This window comes from Megascapheus bottae, chromosome 2, assembly GCF_031878675.1.
Source record: "Megascapheus bottae isolate mThoBot1 chromosome 2, mThoBot2.hap1, whole genome shotgun sequence".
NCBI lineage: Eukaryota > Metazoa > Chordata > Mammalia > Rodentia > Geomyidae > Megascapheus > Megascapheus bottae.
The window spans coordinates 94668743-94685366 of NC_143510.1; the positions used below are offsets into that span (position 1 = coordinate 94668743).

Sequence of the window (16624 nt, forward strand, 5' to 3'; positions counted from 1 at the left end):
CCTCCTGTATCAGTGCCCAGCAGGCACCATGTCAAGCCCTGGGACTCACACCGCCTTCCTCCTGTATCCGTGCCCAGCTGCAGGCACCATGCCAAGCCCTGGGACTCACACCGCCTTCCTCCTGTATCCGTGCCCAGCTGCAGGCACCATGCCAAGCCCTGGGACTCACACCGCCTTCCTCCTGTATCCGTGCCCAGCTGCAGGCACCATGCCAAGCCCTGGGACTCACACCGCCTTCCTCCTGTATCCGTGCCCAGCTGCAGGCACCATGCCAAGCCCTGGGACTCACACCGCCTTCCTCCTGTATCCGTGCCCAGCAGGCACCATGCCAAGCCCTGGGACTCACACCGCCTTCCTCCTGTATCAGTGCCCAGCAGGCACCATGCCAAACCCTGGGACTCACACCGCCGTCCTCCTGTATCAGTGCCCAGCTGCAGGCACCATGCCAAGCCCTGGGACTCACACCGCCTTCCTCCTGTATCAGTGCCCAGCAGGCACCATGCCAAGCCCTGGGACTCACACCACCTTCCTCCTGTATCAGTGCCCAGCAGGCACCATGCCAAGCCCTGGGACTCACACCGCCTTCCTCCTGTATCAGTGCCCAGCTGCAGGCACCATGCCAAGCCCTGGGACTCACACCGCCGTCCTCCTGTATCAGTGCCCAGCTGCAGGCAGGCGAGCAGCCACTTGTCCTCTGTTCAAACCACTCAGGACCATGCGAGGAGAGGGTAGAGGGTATCTCTCCCCACTCCCCTAGGAGAGCCCTGCGCAGAAGGTACAACGTGCCCAGCCCTGTGCTCCTCAGCTTTCTAAGCCCCTGGCCTTCCGCTAGAGACGGCTGGGGAAGGCCTAGACTCCTGTCCCGCCCCAGTCACCGGGCCTCACCCAAGATCCCTCCAGAGCCTCCGTGAGGGGAGGTGTGGCCACAGGGACGCCTGGCAGGGCACCCAGAGCCGTGGCCGGGAGCCCCAAGACTGTAAGCAAGAGTGGAGTGTGCACCCTCCCCAGAAGGCGGAGACGCCACACATGGCAGCGTGGCGGACCCCCGGGTCTCACCGGGTTCTCCGTGCGGTTGATGCCGACCACGAAGACCAGCTGGGAGGAGAAGAGCGCCCCCGTGAGGCTGCGGTGGATGCTGTGCAGGTTTGAGCGCAGCGTGCGGAGCAGGGCCAGCAGGAGGAAGGCCACCAGCAGGGCCGCCAGGGACACGGCCAGGGCGGTGTAGGTGAGCGTCTTCAGAGGCAGCACCTCCCCGTGCTGTGGGCGGGCAAGGGCGGGGCCGGGAGGGTCTGGCTCAGACCTCAGACCACGTGACAGTGACACGACCTCGGAGTGGCGTGAGCCCCCGAGCAGTTCCACAGTGGAGAGTGTGAAGGAGCTGGAGGTGGTGGGGGGTGGACCAGCACATGAATGCCACCAACCATGCTCAGGTGGCACCTTGAATCTGCTGTCTACTCGGGCAAACTTGTGACTTAAGTAATAGAGTAAGGGACAGTGTCCGGGCCCCTCGTTCAAGCCCAAGGACCGGCCTGAAAACAAACCTCCAGATCCCTCACCTCCTGTTTTTCAGGTTTTAGACGTGAGGCCTCAGTTTCCCAGCACACAGCTCAGCAGGAGTGTGTGCCACTCTGCCGCGTGTGCCTTTGCAAGGAATCACTTTGACCAGACCCCCCCCCCCACCCATTTCCTGGCTGTTACCACACTTGGGGCACAGCTAGGTTTTCCAGAAGCTACCGGAAGGTGCTGCTTGTGATGCAATGGAGAGCCCTGGGCTGCCCGGGGTCCTAAGAGGCCAAGACTGGGCTGGGCCAGGGGTCTTTTGCTTAGAGCCTAGGCAGAGAGCTCACCGCGAGGCCTGGGTGGGCTGGGAATCTGCCATAGGCCCCGGACCTCCCTCAGCCCAGGCTGGGCTCTTCCGAGGCCTGCAGCTCGGAGAGGCCTGGGTGACTCTGTCTCCTACTCAGGTTCCATTTTGTGTGTTTTGGGGACTGGACTTCAGGTCTTATGCTCTCAAATGGGCTTTTTCAATCAAGGACGGTACTCTGCCACTTGAGCCACAGCTCCGTGTCGGGCTTTCTGCTGGCTAATGAAGTTTCTTGGATTGGCTGCCTGTGCTGACTTTGGACCGTGATCCCTAGAGCGCAGCCTCCCGAGTGAGTAGCCTGAAACCTTGGCTTTCCCCGTGTGCCTGTCAGCTTCCAGGCACAAAGCTTATCTAGGCCAGGCCCTGGGATTAGTGACCTGTGTCACCCGCCCTGAGTGAGGAGAGGGCACTGTGAGGAGAGCAGCCCTGGTGGCTGCTGTGGTTTTAGCAGCATCTTTCTGAAGTGCTCCCCTGTGGAAGCCACCGGCCTGACACCAGGAAGCCCTGCCAGGCAGCCGGCTGCCCGCGTGGCTGAAATTCCACCTGGGAGCCACAGGCTACAGTGCCCAGGCCTCTGAGCACAGCGTCTATTGCCATGGTGGTCATGCACTATTTGGGGTCCTGAGTCCCCTCCTTTCTTGTGGGCCGGTACTAGGGCTTACGCTCAGGGCCTTGCTCTCTCACTTAGCTTTTGTGCTCGTCCTATGCAACTTGTGCCGCACCTCCACTTGAGGACTGTTTTGGTGGTTAGCTGGAGATAGGCGTGGGCTGGCTTTGAACCACAATCCTCACACCCTGAACAGCTAAGATCACAGGCGTGAGTCACTGGTGCCTGGCTGAAAACGCCTTTCCTGGGTTATGCACACCCATGCGCACCAGTTTCTCGAGCGTGGCGTTTAGGGAGTGACATGTGCAGAGGAGACAGCTGGGGGCAGGGTGGACTGGGGCCCCAGGCTGACTTCCGGTGGGTTCAGCGCTGCCCTGGGCCTCCACAGGCAGGACGGCAGCCGGGGAAGGACCCACCTCACGCCTGGAGATATCCATGAGCACCGCACAGCTGGCCATGTGGCTGCACCGGCAGGTGACGTGGGTCCGGTTCCTGGACACGAGCTCACAGCCCTTGGCTGACCACCCTCCTGTTCCACCGATGCTGCAGAGTGGAGAACACGGCGGTGAAATGATGGCTTCCACATGGATGGGGCTCGGGCTCTGGGCTCTGGGCTCTGGGGCTCTGGGCTTTGAGGCTGGCCTGCTCTTGCTGGGCCAGACTGGAAGGAAGTATAAATACGGAGAACGCCTCCTCCTGCGGGGGGTGTCAGGACCCCCGGCAGCACCCCACATGTACCCCTCCCCTCCCACCACCATGGAGACAGCACAGCAATCCTCGTGGCTGCCGGGGACCTTGGAGGGGCTCTCCCCACCCTTGCATGGTTACTCAGGGCTCTCTAGCATCTCTGAAGTCCCAGGCTTCCATGGCCAATAGCAGGAAAGCACACAGCAATGTGCCCCTGTCCCCTGTCCCCCGTGGGAATGGCTGTGGCTGAGGCAGTGGCCTCAGCTGCCCCCAGTTCAGTGAGCACAGAAACAAACCTCCATTTACAACTCCCTCTCATCTGCAGGTTGCACAACGGTTACGGGAGCTGCCCCAGGGCCAGGGCCCAGTGGTTCCTCCTGTCCCCCTGAGGGTAACAAGCGTTACAAGGCCCTGCCCTGCCCGACTCTGGGGAAAAATCCCATAACCTCTCTGATCCTCAGTTTACTCATCTGTAAAGTGGGGCACGCTGGTGACTACACCTGCCCCAAGCATCTCGATCTGTGGGGTAATAGAAGCAGCACAAAGCCAGGGGCAGGGCACCAGAGCAGAGCTAATTGCCAAGATTCCAACAAGAGACCATGGACAGACAGCCGCCAGGCGCCGGCCCGCCCTCCCGTGAAAGGGCTTCCTCGACTGGCTTCTTTGAACCCCAGGGTGTGCTCTGCCCAGACACTGCGGCATTCGTATCCCGGCACGAGCCCGCTCGCTGGGCCCACCATGGGCTCTGCCCCCCAGTGACAGGAGCTGTGAGGTGGTCCATGTGGCCTGTGGTGTAGAAACTTCCAGATGTAGATCCGGACAAGCCTGGAACGTGGGGAAGGGGCCTGGGGCTCTGGTCCCCAGCCCAAGGAGGCGTCTGCCCTGCCCTGGGACAGACTTGACACCCTAGACTGCATCAAGCCCACGACTGGAAGCTTCCCTTTGCCAGGCACCATGGCTGCTTCCCCTGCACGAGGAGACACCGCAGTCACAGGACAGCCAAGGTGGTGACACAGTGGCTCATGCTGCCCCAGCCACACCCACATTTCCTCCATGCCAGCCTCCACACACTGCCGGCGCCACACTGGCCTCTGGCCACCTTCCTATATAAAAAGCCTGCTGGGCTGGGGTGGCCTGGACGGCCAGCGATGCAGGCTGAGGTCACAGACCACTGCTGGCCTGTGTGTGTGCAGATATGTGCACACGTGCGTGTGTGCATGTGTGTGCGCGCACACGGTAGTGTGTCTCTACTTCCACCTGTGAGTGAGTTCCTCAGGGTGTGTGTGCATAGCTCCACGTCTCCACGTCTGTGTGTAAACATGTGTCGCTATGTACAACTGTGCCCTCAGGCATGGGTGTGAATGTCTCCATGTCAGTGCAGACATGTCTGTGCGTGTACATGCCAGAGACTGTGTGTACATGTCGACAGACATGCGTGGCTCTAGACTCCAGCGGAGGCGTTAGAGAAAGAGGAAGAGGAGGAAGAGGAGGAGGAAGAGTCTCCTGTGCTACAGTGACTGGAAGGAGTGCAGGCAGGGAGAAACAGCCTTCCCAGGAGCCTCTGCTGGCTGTGCCCAGTGCAGGTGCCCTCCTGCCGTGGTCCCACTCACTCGAGGGAATGGTTCCAGAACACACAGACCGGCTTGGTCCGCTCCTCCGTCTCCAGCAGGGCGAAGTCCACCAGCACGGGCCCGGGCCGGGGCACGGGGGCCAGCACGCCCTCGCTGTGCAGCAGCGCGCTCACCACCGGAGTGTTAATGGTGGGCCGGCTGGGAAGCCTGCAGCGAGAGGAGAATGTTCATCGGCACAGTAGATGTGTTTGTTTAAAACCTGGGTGTCAACGTCATGAGGGCCAGCTGAGCAACTGAGTCACCGTCCACAGACACAGGGCCCGCTGGGCTCCTGGAGTGAGCTGCGTGGCCTCTGTGTCCTCAGGAGGCACGGGACCAGTCCCCTCTGGGCCAACGGGATCTTCAGACATTTGTCAGTAAAGAGAAGGCCCAGGCAGGTGGAGGAGATGCAGCCGCTGCCACCGGCGAGCAGGGCAATGCCTGGGTGTGGGGCTTTGTCCAGCACCTTCACCAGCTGGGCCAGCATGGGGGTCATCCAACAGTGCCCCCTATGACAAGTGCAGGGTGAGGCACAGGGACGGGGCAGGGTTTCTGCAGACATAAGGCAGGGCCCACACAGGGAGGGTGGCATCTGAGTTGACAAGACAGGGTGCAGTGTGCAAGGCCAGGCCCTGGGTCCTGCCACAGGTCCCCCGAGGCCCAGGTCACGGGGAGGGGGACTGATGGGCACTGCCCCATGGAGGTCTCGGGGCCCCGGGGACACAGGCCTTACCGGAGGCTCCGACGGTCAGGGTCGTAGTGCTCAGGGAGGAGCTGGCCCAGCGTCCGGTAAACAATGACCAGGGCGACGGCAAACTGGCCCGGGTCCTCGGGGTGTCTCCTCCGCCTGCTGGGCATGGGCTCTGGGCGGGCTGTTGGGGCAGCTCTCTGGCTGGCCGCCCTCACCGCGGGGCCGTCTGCAGCGAGAGCACAGGGCATGAGAGAGAGCTGCAGCCAGGCCCGCATCGGCACCACGCTGCCTTCAGCTCAGCTCAGCAGCGGTCCTACGGGCAGCGGCACCGTGACACCCCCACCCCCCAACACCACACGGCTTCAGCCATTCCACTGGACCTCATACATGAAAGGGTCTCGAGCCTAATTCACAGTAGCCAAAGAAAAGGGAAGCATCCCGAGATCCCGCTCACGGGTAAAAGGATAAGCAATGTGAAAATAGGGTTCCACACAGTGGATTAGTTCGCAACCCTGAAAAGGAAGGGAATTTTGATCCCTGCTACAACCTGAATAAACCCTAAGGAGACTACACTGGATGTGGCAATGACAAATACTTCCCTTACAGGAAGATTCTAGAAGAGCTAAATTCTCAGAGATAAAAAGGATTCTTAGAAGAAGTACATGCCTGCTTAGAACACTGAGACTGGGCAGGCCATGGCACGAAGGCAGCCCAGCCCAGAAGAAAAATTCAGGAGACCCGTTCTAGCCAAGGGCTGGGTACAGTTGTGTACACCTGTTATCCCAGCTACAGGAGGAAGCCTAAAATAGGTAGACTGCAAGCCAGGCATGCACCCAGGAAGGGAGTGAGACGTCACCTCAACGTTGATGAGCGCAGTAAAAGGGGGAGGGGGAGGGGCTAGAGACACGGCAGGGGTAAAGTTCCCGCCCAGAAAGCATGAGACCCTGAGTTCAAACCCTAGTACTGCCAAAAATGAAAAGAAAAGCCAGAGAAAACACAACAACAAAGCCAAAACAGAGGGGAGTTAGGACTCCTTGTAGGGCTTACAAGGCGCAAATTGAGGAAACAGAACAAGGAGCATGGGCCCTGAAAACGTGAAGACAGTGCTATTAGAAGCAGCCATGTTACATGGCAGGAGGGACACCCCTCCCCAGCCCCTCCTGGTCCTCACACAGGCCTGGATGGGGCTGAGACATACATGGAGGTGAGGGTAGGTGGGTAGGGAAAGCCAATGGTTTATGACAGCCAACAAATCTATCAACTATCTGACTAAATGGTGACACCGGTATGTGCAGGCCAGCTCTGGTGCCAGCAGACAGGTCACACTGACTACAATGCCACCCAAGGGCCAAGTCCCTGGGAGAGGGACGTGAGGACACAAGAAAAGGAACTCCTGAGCCCCGGGGCTCACAGACCCCAAGAGGGGGATGACTGGTGGCCTCTGGGAGAGTGGAGACATGACCGAGTGACAAGGACAGAGCCCTCTGCTTGGGAAGACACAGGAATACACAGGTACACACACACACAGTGTGACATGCATGCACCAAGGAACATACGCACAGAATATGACACGAAGCATGCCCACGTAGAAAACACACACACTGCACACATACCATGTACACACATTCTCAACATAAAATATACTCAATCCCATGCATGTGCATGCTTGCAAGAATATATACATGCATACTTAAACTAAATATATACACATAAAGAATGCATGTGTGCATGCTTGAACACATAAGGCAAACACACATCAATCCTATATTCAGAGGATGTACACATATATATCTACATAGCACATGTGCAAACAGAACGTACACATGAGGCCAGGAGTGCTCGCCTAGCACGCACGAAGTCCTAGGTTTGATTCCTTGGTGCCACATACTCAGAAAAAGCCAGAAGTGGCTCTGTGGCTCAAGTGGCAGAGCACTAACCTTGAGCAAAAAGTGTCCCAGGACACTGCCCAGGCCCTGAGCTCAAGCCCCGGGACTGACAAAAAAATCTACCCATGAAATACACACATAAATAAACACACCATGAACACATGGATCCCTGTGCACCCAGGCTAGACACACAACTAAAACACAATACACATACGTGCTCATGCACATATTACACACATGGACAGTAACCATGCACAGGAGGAGCACACATACTTACACCATGCACATATATGCACATCAGTCTCTTTCTAACACGTGAACACACACACGAACACGCCCCACTCCCCACCCCACAGTCACTTCTATGGGCCGCTATGAACAGACCTGCAGGCAGCATCTACTGTGGAAAACGTGCAGGGCAGAGGAGGACCGGCTGGGGACCTGGGCCCTGTGCCTGCTCCGGCACGGCTGCGAGGCCTGGGAGGTCTAGTGAGCAGGTGTGAACATGCTTGAGCTCCACCACGGCTGGCCCTGCGCTCGGCAGACGGCTGGGGCCGCCCTGTGCTCCGCCTCGGGGAAGGACAGAACCCCTGCCAAGGCCTGGGGTTCGAGGCAGCTCACCTTTTCTCTCAGGTGGCTTGAAGATGTCCGCTGGGAAGGACACAAAGGACTCCAAACCTCTGGGGAACTCATCCTGAATGGCCTCGACTCGAGGCACGCGGGCACCCGTGAAGTTGAACTTGTCGAAGACATCCACTGCAAGAACTAGGGGACAGGGCTTCCGTCAGGCGGGCTGCAGAGCTTTCTGGGCGCCCCTTTAAGCCGGCCATGTGGGGTAAAGCTTCTTTCAGTACTGGAACTCAGATCCCTGGACTTGCTAGGCAGTTATTCTTCCTCGTGAGCCTCCAGCCCTTTATGCTCTGGTTTTCTACCTGGGGTCTTGCTTCTTGTCTGGCCAGCAAATACGAGTGCCAGTGGAGCTCTGTGGGTCGGCATCATGGATGCCAGGGGCCTATACCTACTTAAGAGAAGGAGCTCTGCTACGCCACGGACACCCCAGGGCCTGAGGACTTCTCCTGGCGTGGCTGGGAGCGGTGGGGTGGGTTCAGCTGCGCCGGGATTTCCTCTGCCTATAGGGAAACCATTGTGCTAACACCCTGGCCCCCGAGGGCTGTGCCCTGGTGTCTAGTTCTGCTGACCACCTGGTGCTTCGTCTCCAGCCTCTCACAGTCCTGTCTGTGTCTGCAGGGAGCCTGGGGGTCTCAGTGAGCCCTGGAGGGCTACATCATGGAGCCCTAGTCTCCCCATGAACCCCCACACCTGGGCATCTGGAAGGCTCAAGGCACAGACCAGGAGTGGGGCACAGGGTCTCGGCCTCCCTTTCCTTGGTGGCAGAGCGAAGACCACAGCCTGACCTGCTGCACTCCCGGGGCCGTCTCTCGACCCACACCCCCGCATAGCTTGCAGCCCTTACTCATGTTGGCCGTGACGATGACAAAGGGCCTGAGGTAGGTCCGCCTCACGTTGCGCGCCACGTTGCTGAAGTAGGCCTCGAAGTGCTGCAGCAGCTGAGCTGCCCCGCCCTCATTCCGCTGGATCTGCTCCCATGACGCCCTGGTGGCTGGAGCCAGGAGGGCGCTGCCCGCATGCACAACATCCTGGCCAGACAGACAGACAGCACTCAGCCGCACATGGAGGCCTGGTCGCGCGACAGAAGCAACACAGCTTCTAGGAAGCTGGTCTCCAAGCTGCACCCGGGTCGGGAGAAGAGATGGCCAGGACTTGATCTCACAGGCCATGGACTTCCAGGAGGGTGCCTGCTGGGGTCTCCCTGCACACCCCGAGATGCCAGGAGGCCCACGGTGAACCCACAGACTCTGCTGAGCGGGAAGCTCAGGTGGGAGCGGGGTGGCTGCTGGTGAATGCCCATGGACGAGCCTGGCTGTGGTGTCATGCCAGTGCCAGGAACCAGTGCTTGGCTGGGGCACAGCACACCCAGGGTCAGGGACCGGCCCAAGATGGACACTAGTGTGGAAACTTGTTGACAAAGATCCCCAGGTGGAGAAGCAACTCCAGTGGCCACGCTCTCAGGCTGGGATGCAATCTAGGCAGAATCTGCCAAGGCCCAGGACTCTGCATTGCTGGGGGGCACCCCAAAGGCTCTGGGCAGGGCCTGGAGAGGGGTCGCCAGGCAGCTCTACAATATACACAGCCATTTCCACACACTGTGCCCACTGAGCTTTCCCACCAGCCCCTCCACGGCATGCAGCTGAGGGATGGGAGAGGCTTGGGGAGTGCAGTATGCAGGGGTCCACGTCATTCGTGGGCACCGTCAATGATGCTGTGTGACAGTTTGTGTCCACATGCGGCGGGCATAGGTGCAGCGTGAACACATGGCCCTCTACTTATAAGCAATGCCCCAGTTTCCTCACTTGCCAAGTGAATGGGTAAGAGACCCGGCAGAAGATGCGGGAGATATAGGGCTGTCACATGGACCAGGCTGCAAGCTGGCTCAACGGCACCGGTGGCTCAGGCCTATAATCCTAGCTTCTCCGGAAGCTGAGGTCTGGGTATCGTGGTTCTAAGCCAGCCAGGCAGGAACGTGCGAGACGCTTAGCTCACTTCCAAGTAACTCTAAAGGTCAGCAACAGAGGGCTCTGAGCTACTCAGGTGGCTGAGATCTGAGGACTGCAGTGAGCCAGCTCACACAGGAAAGTCCCTGATAAGTCTCTTATCTCCAATTAACCACCAGAAAACTACAAGTGGAGCTGTGGCTCCAAGTCTACAGAGCTAACCTTGAGCAACTGAGCTCAAGGACAGCCACCAGGCCCCGAGTTCAAGCCACATGACTGACACAAAAAAAAAGCTAGTAGGAAAGTTGTGGCTCAAGCGGTAGAGTGCCAACCTTGACCACATAGGCAAGAGCGTGAGGAGGCACTGAGTTCAAGCCCCTGTAGGAGCACAGGAAAACAACCATGAGTGCATGCGAGTGGTAGCAGAGTGGTAGTCCTTCACTGCTGCACCCTTCAGGCTGTGACCTTCACCAGTCAAAGCATTTCTAACGGTCTTTGGGTCTAGGCCACTAGGTAGGGCCACCAAACATGACAGAATTCCACCTGGGCACCGACCCCAGACGCTGAGGCTCCAGCAGAGGCCTCCTCGTACCTGGTGGAAGTTGACGTCCCGCGTGGCCGCCAGCTCAAAGCCCTGCTGCTGGCTCTCGTGCTGCAGGACGCGGCCCAGCAGCTGGTAGGCCGTGCGCACGTCACTGCCGAGCAGCGAGCTGCTGTGCCGCGTGGCATTCCACAGCGCCTTCGCCAGCCTCAGGGACCCGTCTCCGTCCAGCCGCGTCTCGTTGCGGCTCAGCTTGTCATTCTGGAAGGAGGAGGGCCAGTCGGCATTTGCGAACAGACGCTGCTGCCCTTTCTAGAAAAAAAATCCTAATGCCCAGAAATGACCTTGTACTGCCATCCATGGCAGGGCAGAGGGCATCTATTGGGCCAAAGGACACATGAAAAATATGCCAGGTGGGCAGGGAGTGTGGCCTAGTGGAAGAGTGCTCGTCTAGCATGCATGAAGACCTGGGGTTACCACATACATAGAAAAAGCCTGGGGTGGTGCTGTGGCTCAAGTGGTAGAGCTCTAGCCTTGAGAAAGTCCAAGGACAGTGCTCAGGCCCTGAGTATAAACCCCAAGACTAGCAAAAACAAAGATGCCAGGTGACTCAACCAGCCACTAAAACACCCCGATGTGAAGGCAAACACAGCTGAATGTGGAAAGTCTATTTACAGAACCTAGAATCAGGTTCTGGGCAAGACACGCACTCGTGGGTATCTATCTCCAGCGCCCGCTGGATTTGGGGAGCCTGGCCTGGCCCCTGGACTCTGACCCGCAGCACTGTCACCCTGGCAGTCCCCTGACTGCACACTTGTGCTGGTCTCAAGCCTACCATGACCTTGAGGTCCAGGAAGGAGCCCGTGGTGCAGTTGAAGAGCTCCGGGGGCAGCCAGCCCTTCTCCCCACTGCAGTGCCGGATGGCATTCCCTAGAGAACCAGAACACCAAGTGTGGACCACTGCCAGAAAGCACTTACACCCCAGCGCTGAGGAGAGGAGAGGACCCGGGGAGATCCGGCTGGAGACCCATAACCATGAGGACCCCGGGAGGCCTGGCTGCACTGATCCTCGGCCATAAGGACCCCGGAGGGCTGGGCTGCACAGCCCACACGCAAGGCTGACATGTGCTCCCTTCTCCACATCAGGAGTCACCTCCAAAGCCACTGTGATATTTGCAACCCCCTCCCAGGACGCCTAGCAAATAAAGCAACCATAGGGTCACCATGGGGTCACTATAGGGTCACATCAGGGAGGAAAGAACCAGCCACGTGGGGGCTGCATCCCCGACGCCCCTGCCAGCCTGGACACCACTGTGGGTGTATCCCACAGAGCCCAGTGCCGAGTGGCGAGGGAACCTGGCCAAGCCCCAGGCAGTGGGGCAGCACCACGGCCAGACCTCACCACCCGCACGTCGCCTACAGCTTTTCTTATTTCAGCCTCCCAAGTAGCGAGGATTACAAGCACCCAGCCTACAGATCTGCCTTCCCAGGCCCCCCAACTTCCTTCCCGGAGGGCATGGACCCTGGGCCTTACCCACGGATCCCTTTGGGCATGGCACTGCAGCCGGCTGCCCAAACTTGGTCTGTGGCCACCAGATGCCAGCCTCGAAGGCTCTGGGACACCCGCTGTAGATCACTGGGAACAGAGGAAGGGGGCGGCTCAGCTCGACACGGTGTGGGCCAGAGGGAACCCCTCCCTCCAGACCACTCTCGGCACCTTCCCGTGCCCGCTGGCATCACAACTGGCTCTCAGCCTCAAAAAGGGCCAGGCTCTAGAACGCCAAGGAGAACCTAGAACATGTAGCTGCGGAGGTGCAGGCGTGTGCACACACATGGTCCAGCCTGCTGCGCTGTGGGGTGGGAAGGGTGGAGGGGACTAAGGACCTTCGCAGCCCAGCACGGTGACCTCCGCAAAGGGGCTGTCGCAGCGGTTGCATTGGCGGCCGATGACGCCGGGCTTGCAGGCGCACTGTCCTGTGTCCATGTCGCAGGCCCGGCTGTGGGAGCCGTGGGGGAAGCATTCGCACGGCAGGCAGGCATCCTGGGCAGGGGGCTTGTAGTAATTCTCCTGCAAGGGCCAAAGCATGCGTGATGTCGCACACAAGGACCATGAAGCAGTACTGCAGTGGCCGAGGCCGCACAGGGAGCCTGTCTCCCTTGCAACAAGCCGGGGTACCATTCTCCCCAGGTCGGGTGAGAACATCTCCCCGCCTGCCCTCCACAAGTGGCTACGCGGACCCTCAGGGCTGGCACTGGGGTTTCAAATTACTGGAAGCCTAATGGCATGGCAGGCACCCTACAGGTCAGCTCAGGGTCAAGGGCATCAGCTTCCTATCATGTGACCTAAAGATGGGCATGCGACACATGGCTGGGTGTGTTGTCCTGCACACACCCGCCTGTGAGGATGGGGACTCAAGACCAGGGAAGCTGGTGCTTTTCTACTTCATGTACTAAATTGTGTGTGTGTGTGTGCTGGTACTAGGGCTTGAATTCACAGCCCCAGTGTCCACTGTACCCGAACATTTTTTATCAAGGCTAGCACTTTACCATTTGAGCCACAGCTCCACTTACAGCTCTTTGCTGGCTAACTGAAGACAACGGTCTCAAGGACTTTCCTGACCAGGCTGGCATTGAACTTCAGCCCTCAGATCTCAGCTTCCTGAGGAGCTAGGATGACAGGTGTGGGTCCTGGTGCTCAGCCCTCACCTTTATTTTTTATGCAGGGATAGAAGCAGTGCCGTGTGCACAGCATCAGACACAGCTTCCGCTCTTAATACAACGTTTCAAAATCTTCATTATTATTGAAGGTCAGCTCGGTTAAAAAAAAAAAAAAAGCAGGACCATGGCCAAGTAGGCAGACTTTAATTGGTGTTGGGGATGGGGCAACCTTGGCAGAAGTCACTACGTGCCCAGTGGCCCACTAGGTGTCCGGCTATAGAACAAACATGAGGAGTCAACCCTGAACAATCCCAGTTCTCCCAGGAAGGGGTGGGGCCGATGCAGCAAACATGGGAGAGGCAGCCTGGCTGTGTGCACAGCACACGAGAGTGCCAACATCTACATACTAGTGTGTGCGTGCATGCGTGCAAGAGTGAGAGAAAGCAAGAGTGTGAGAATGCCACGACACGTGTGTAGGGATGTGTGCGCATGAGATCATCTAGGTCTGCTCTTACAGGGATGTGTGTACATGTGTGTTCATGCAGGACTTGTGTACATGCGTGTTTCGAGTAGGAGTGTGTGTACCCATTGGTTCCGTGTGTGATGGCGTGTACATTTGTGTTTTTCACAGGACTGCATGCACACGCGTGTGCAGCGCTGTCTCGGGGGCTCAGGACAAAGGTGGCATGGGCAGGGCTCGGGCACCTCACCTTGCACTGGCACTGGCCGTTGGTCTTGTTGCAGTCGGGATCGAAGCCTTGGCTGACGGCACAGTGGCAGGGGCCGCAGACAGGGTTTCCCCACCAGCCTTTGGGGCATGGGAGGTCAATCCTGGTGGGGAATAAGAAAGATGGCACGGGAAGGTCTACAGAAGAGTGCTTCCTGGAAAGGGGGGGGTCTACCAGAGCTGTGCAAGCCACCATCACCCCCATCACCACATAACTGCCCCGCCCCTTCCCCACATCCCTTCTCCAATCACCAGGTATTACCTCCCTCCCCATCACCCCCACTTCAGGTGTGTGCCTGCCTCTCAGGGAGAGGAGAGGCTTTGGGGAACAGGCAGGTGGCGCTCTGGGGCCTCTTACTTGTTCTCACAGTAAGGCCCATAGTGGCCCGGTCCACACTCGCACGCATAGCCCCTCGGGGAGCCTGGAGGGCGCACACAGACCGCTGCGTGCTTACAGGGGTTCAGATGACAGGCGTCCACACACTTCTGTCCAAAGTACCCTGCGGGGACAGGGCCAGCATGACTCCCACATGAAGGCACTGTGTGTCCCTAGGGATACTTTCAGCCGTGTGGCAGGGAGGATTCCAGCCAGAGGAAGCGAGGGCATTCAGAGGGCTGGACTTGGAACTGGAAAGCAGCCTGCCAAGGCTGGCAGGGAGGGTGTGAGCCAGGGAGGGGGCGGTCCTGGCCACCCCAGGAAGCAAAAGGGAGCCAAGGGAGGGTGAGATCCCAGACCACCAACCTCAGGGAAATCGCCCTGTGTGTGAGGACAGGCATGATGGGCTCCCGAGGCCCCCAGTGGCTAACCAGAACGTGCCCTGGCTGTGCCATCATGGGCTCAGGCCCTACGGCCCCACAGCCAGGAGGGGTGCTCACACCGGCTCAGCTCTGGCTGCATGCCACCCTGAGGGTCCCCTGGGGGCCCCGGGAACTCGGTCCCACCTTTGTCACACACACAGGAGTAGCCGTCCCAGATGTCTCGGCAGCGGCTGTGCTGGGGGCAGGGGCTGGAGGCGCACGGGTTCCCCACATCGCAGCCGTCTGTCACCCGAACCTTCAGGGCGTCATTCATGTTCAGCATGGCGACGTTGGTGGACGTCTCCCCCATTCGCACCCCCTGCATTAGAGAGAGTCAGCGGGGGTCAGTCCTAGGACACTGAGGCCGGAGGAACCCCACAGGAGAAAGCCACAAGAGGGGAGCCCCAAATTGTCTTCCATCTCTCATGTGACACCTCCTAAGCTAGCCTAATGGGGTTATAGGAGAGGAGACTGGAGATGTGGCTGGTGTTGGGTCATCTGAGAGGAAAAGGAGCAAAGGACAGTGAGCTCATTTACCACAGGGGCCATAGCTGAGCCACGTCACAAACTCTTCCTGCCAGCCACAGCTGGTGCCCCACGCCTGTAACCTCAGCTACCCAGGAGGCGGAGATGTGAGGATCGAGACTCAAAACCAGCCCAGCTGGGCGCATAGGCCCACGCCTGTCATCCTAGCTTCTCAGAGGCTGAGATCTGAGGATTGTGGTTCAAAGCCAGCCCGGGCACTAAAGATGTGAGACTCTTATCTCTAATTAATCACTAGAAAGGGGAAAGGGCTGTGGCTGCAGGAGTAATTGATAGCCTTGAGCTGAAGAGCTCAGGGACAATGACCAGGCCAAGTTCAAGCCCCAGCACCCCCTCCCCCAAATAAAAACAGCCCAGCCAGGAACGTCCATGAGTCTCTTCCCTCCAACTAAAAGCTAGATGTGGAGCTGTGGCTCAAGTGGTAGAACAGTCAGCTGGCTGGGGTGCTGTCTGCACAGGGCGTGCAGGGACCAGGTGGCCAGGGCAGAGGGGCAGGCCAAGCAGCAGGGGCCCACTGGGGTCTGGAAAACACCGGGAGCAGGGGAGCCCTGGCACGGGATGCTGTGAGAGTCCAAGGAGGAATAGGAGGCTCTAAGTTGGGGTGCCAGTCAGACTGGCCGCCCGATCGGGGGTGCTGGTGATCCCTCCATACCTGCATGCAGCCCCGGAAGCCCCGGCGCACGGAGACCTTGCCTTCAGACACGCCCCCGACCTCCACGCTGTGCATCTTGAGTCCTGGCAGCTGGTTCCCGATCTGCACCGTGCTCTGGGCAGACAGAGGGGGGCACGCTGACGGACGGCAGCTGGGACAGAGGCGGCTGGGGGAGCAGCTCCCGACGGAGGTCACCCTTGGCCTGGCTGTGTGCCGAGGACCAGTGGCACAGGCAACCCTCATGGCCCTATCACAGGCACCCCAGGCGGGCCATGAGGAGCTGGCTGAGCCAGAGGGAGGACAAGGAGTGGGTGGAGGGAGGGAGGAGGGGGGCCCCTGCTCACCTGGTCCATCCCGTAGTCCAAGGTGACGACCGCCAGGTACTTGACGTCCTTGCCGTCCTTGGCACTCCGCAGCTCTATCAGGAGGTGGTGCCACGCCCCGTCGGTCACTCGGAACCTGGACAGCTTCGAGGAGGCCACGTCGGAGGGGCCATCAGACACCTGGAACTGGATGTGGTGGTTCAGGATCTGTGGGGAAGAGAGACGCCCACCCCTGACACATCACCAAACAGAAAGCGCTGCGGCAGCCGGGCGTACAGACCGGTGTGGTTCTGGGTGGTGCTAGGGACGGAAAGCAGGGGCTCGCTCTGCCAGACGTGCACGCCACCATTTGAGAGCCCCAGCTTTTTGTGCCTTGGTTATAGTTCAGATAGGGTCCCCATTTTTTTGCATAAATCGGTCTGTTGAGATGGAGTCTTGCTAACTTTTTTCCCCAAAGGGCCTCA

At 59.1% G+C, this 16624-nt stretch overlaps 1 protein-coding gene across 1 annotated transcript in view; it reads right to left on the bottom strand.

Annotated features, from left to right (window-relative positions):
• The window catches only part of Celsr1 (cadherin EGF LAG seven-pass G-type receptor 1), a 94466-nt gene that overhangs the window by 9467 nt on the left and 68375 nt on the right, over window positions 1-16624 (bottom strand). The window contains exons 10-24 of the mRNA XM_090354180.1: window positions 16182-16367; window positions 15838-15951; window positions 14787-14961; window positions 14203-14344; window positions 13828-13948; window positions 12344-12527; window positions 11994-12095; window positions 11295-11389; window positions 10511-10720; window positions 8820-9003; window positions 7967-8110; window positions 5502-5685; window positions 4769-4936; window positions 2888-3014; window positions 1057-1257 (exon numbers count right to left, since the gene is read on the bottom strand). Of these exons, the coding sequence (XP_090210306.1) occupies window positions 1057-1257; window positions 2888-3014; window positions 4769-4936; window positions 5502-5685; window positions 7967-8110; window positions 8820-9003; window positions 10511-10720; window positions 11295-11389; window positions 11994-12095; window positions 12344-12527; window positions 13828-13948; window positions 14203-14344; window positions 14787-14961; window positions 15838-15951; window positions 16182-16367 (2337 nt within the window). The remainder of the gene's footprint in view (window positions 1-1056; window positions 1258-2887; window positions 3015-4768; window positions 4937-5501; window positions 5686-7966; window positions 8111-8819; window positions 9004-10510; window positions 10721-11294; window positions 11390-11993; window positions 12096-12343; window positions 12528-13827; window positions 13949-14202; window positions 14345-14786; window positions 14962-15837; window positions 15952-16181; window positions 16368-16624) is intronic.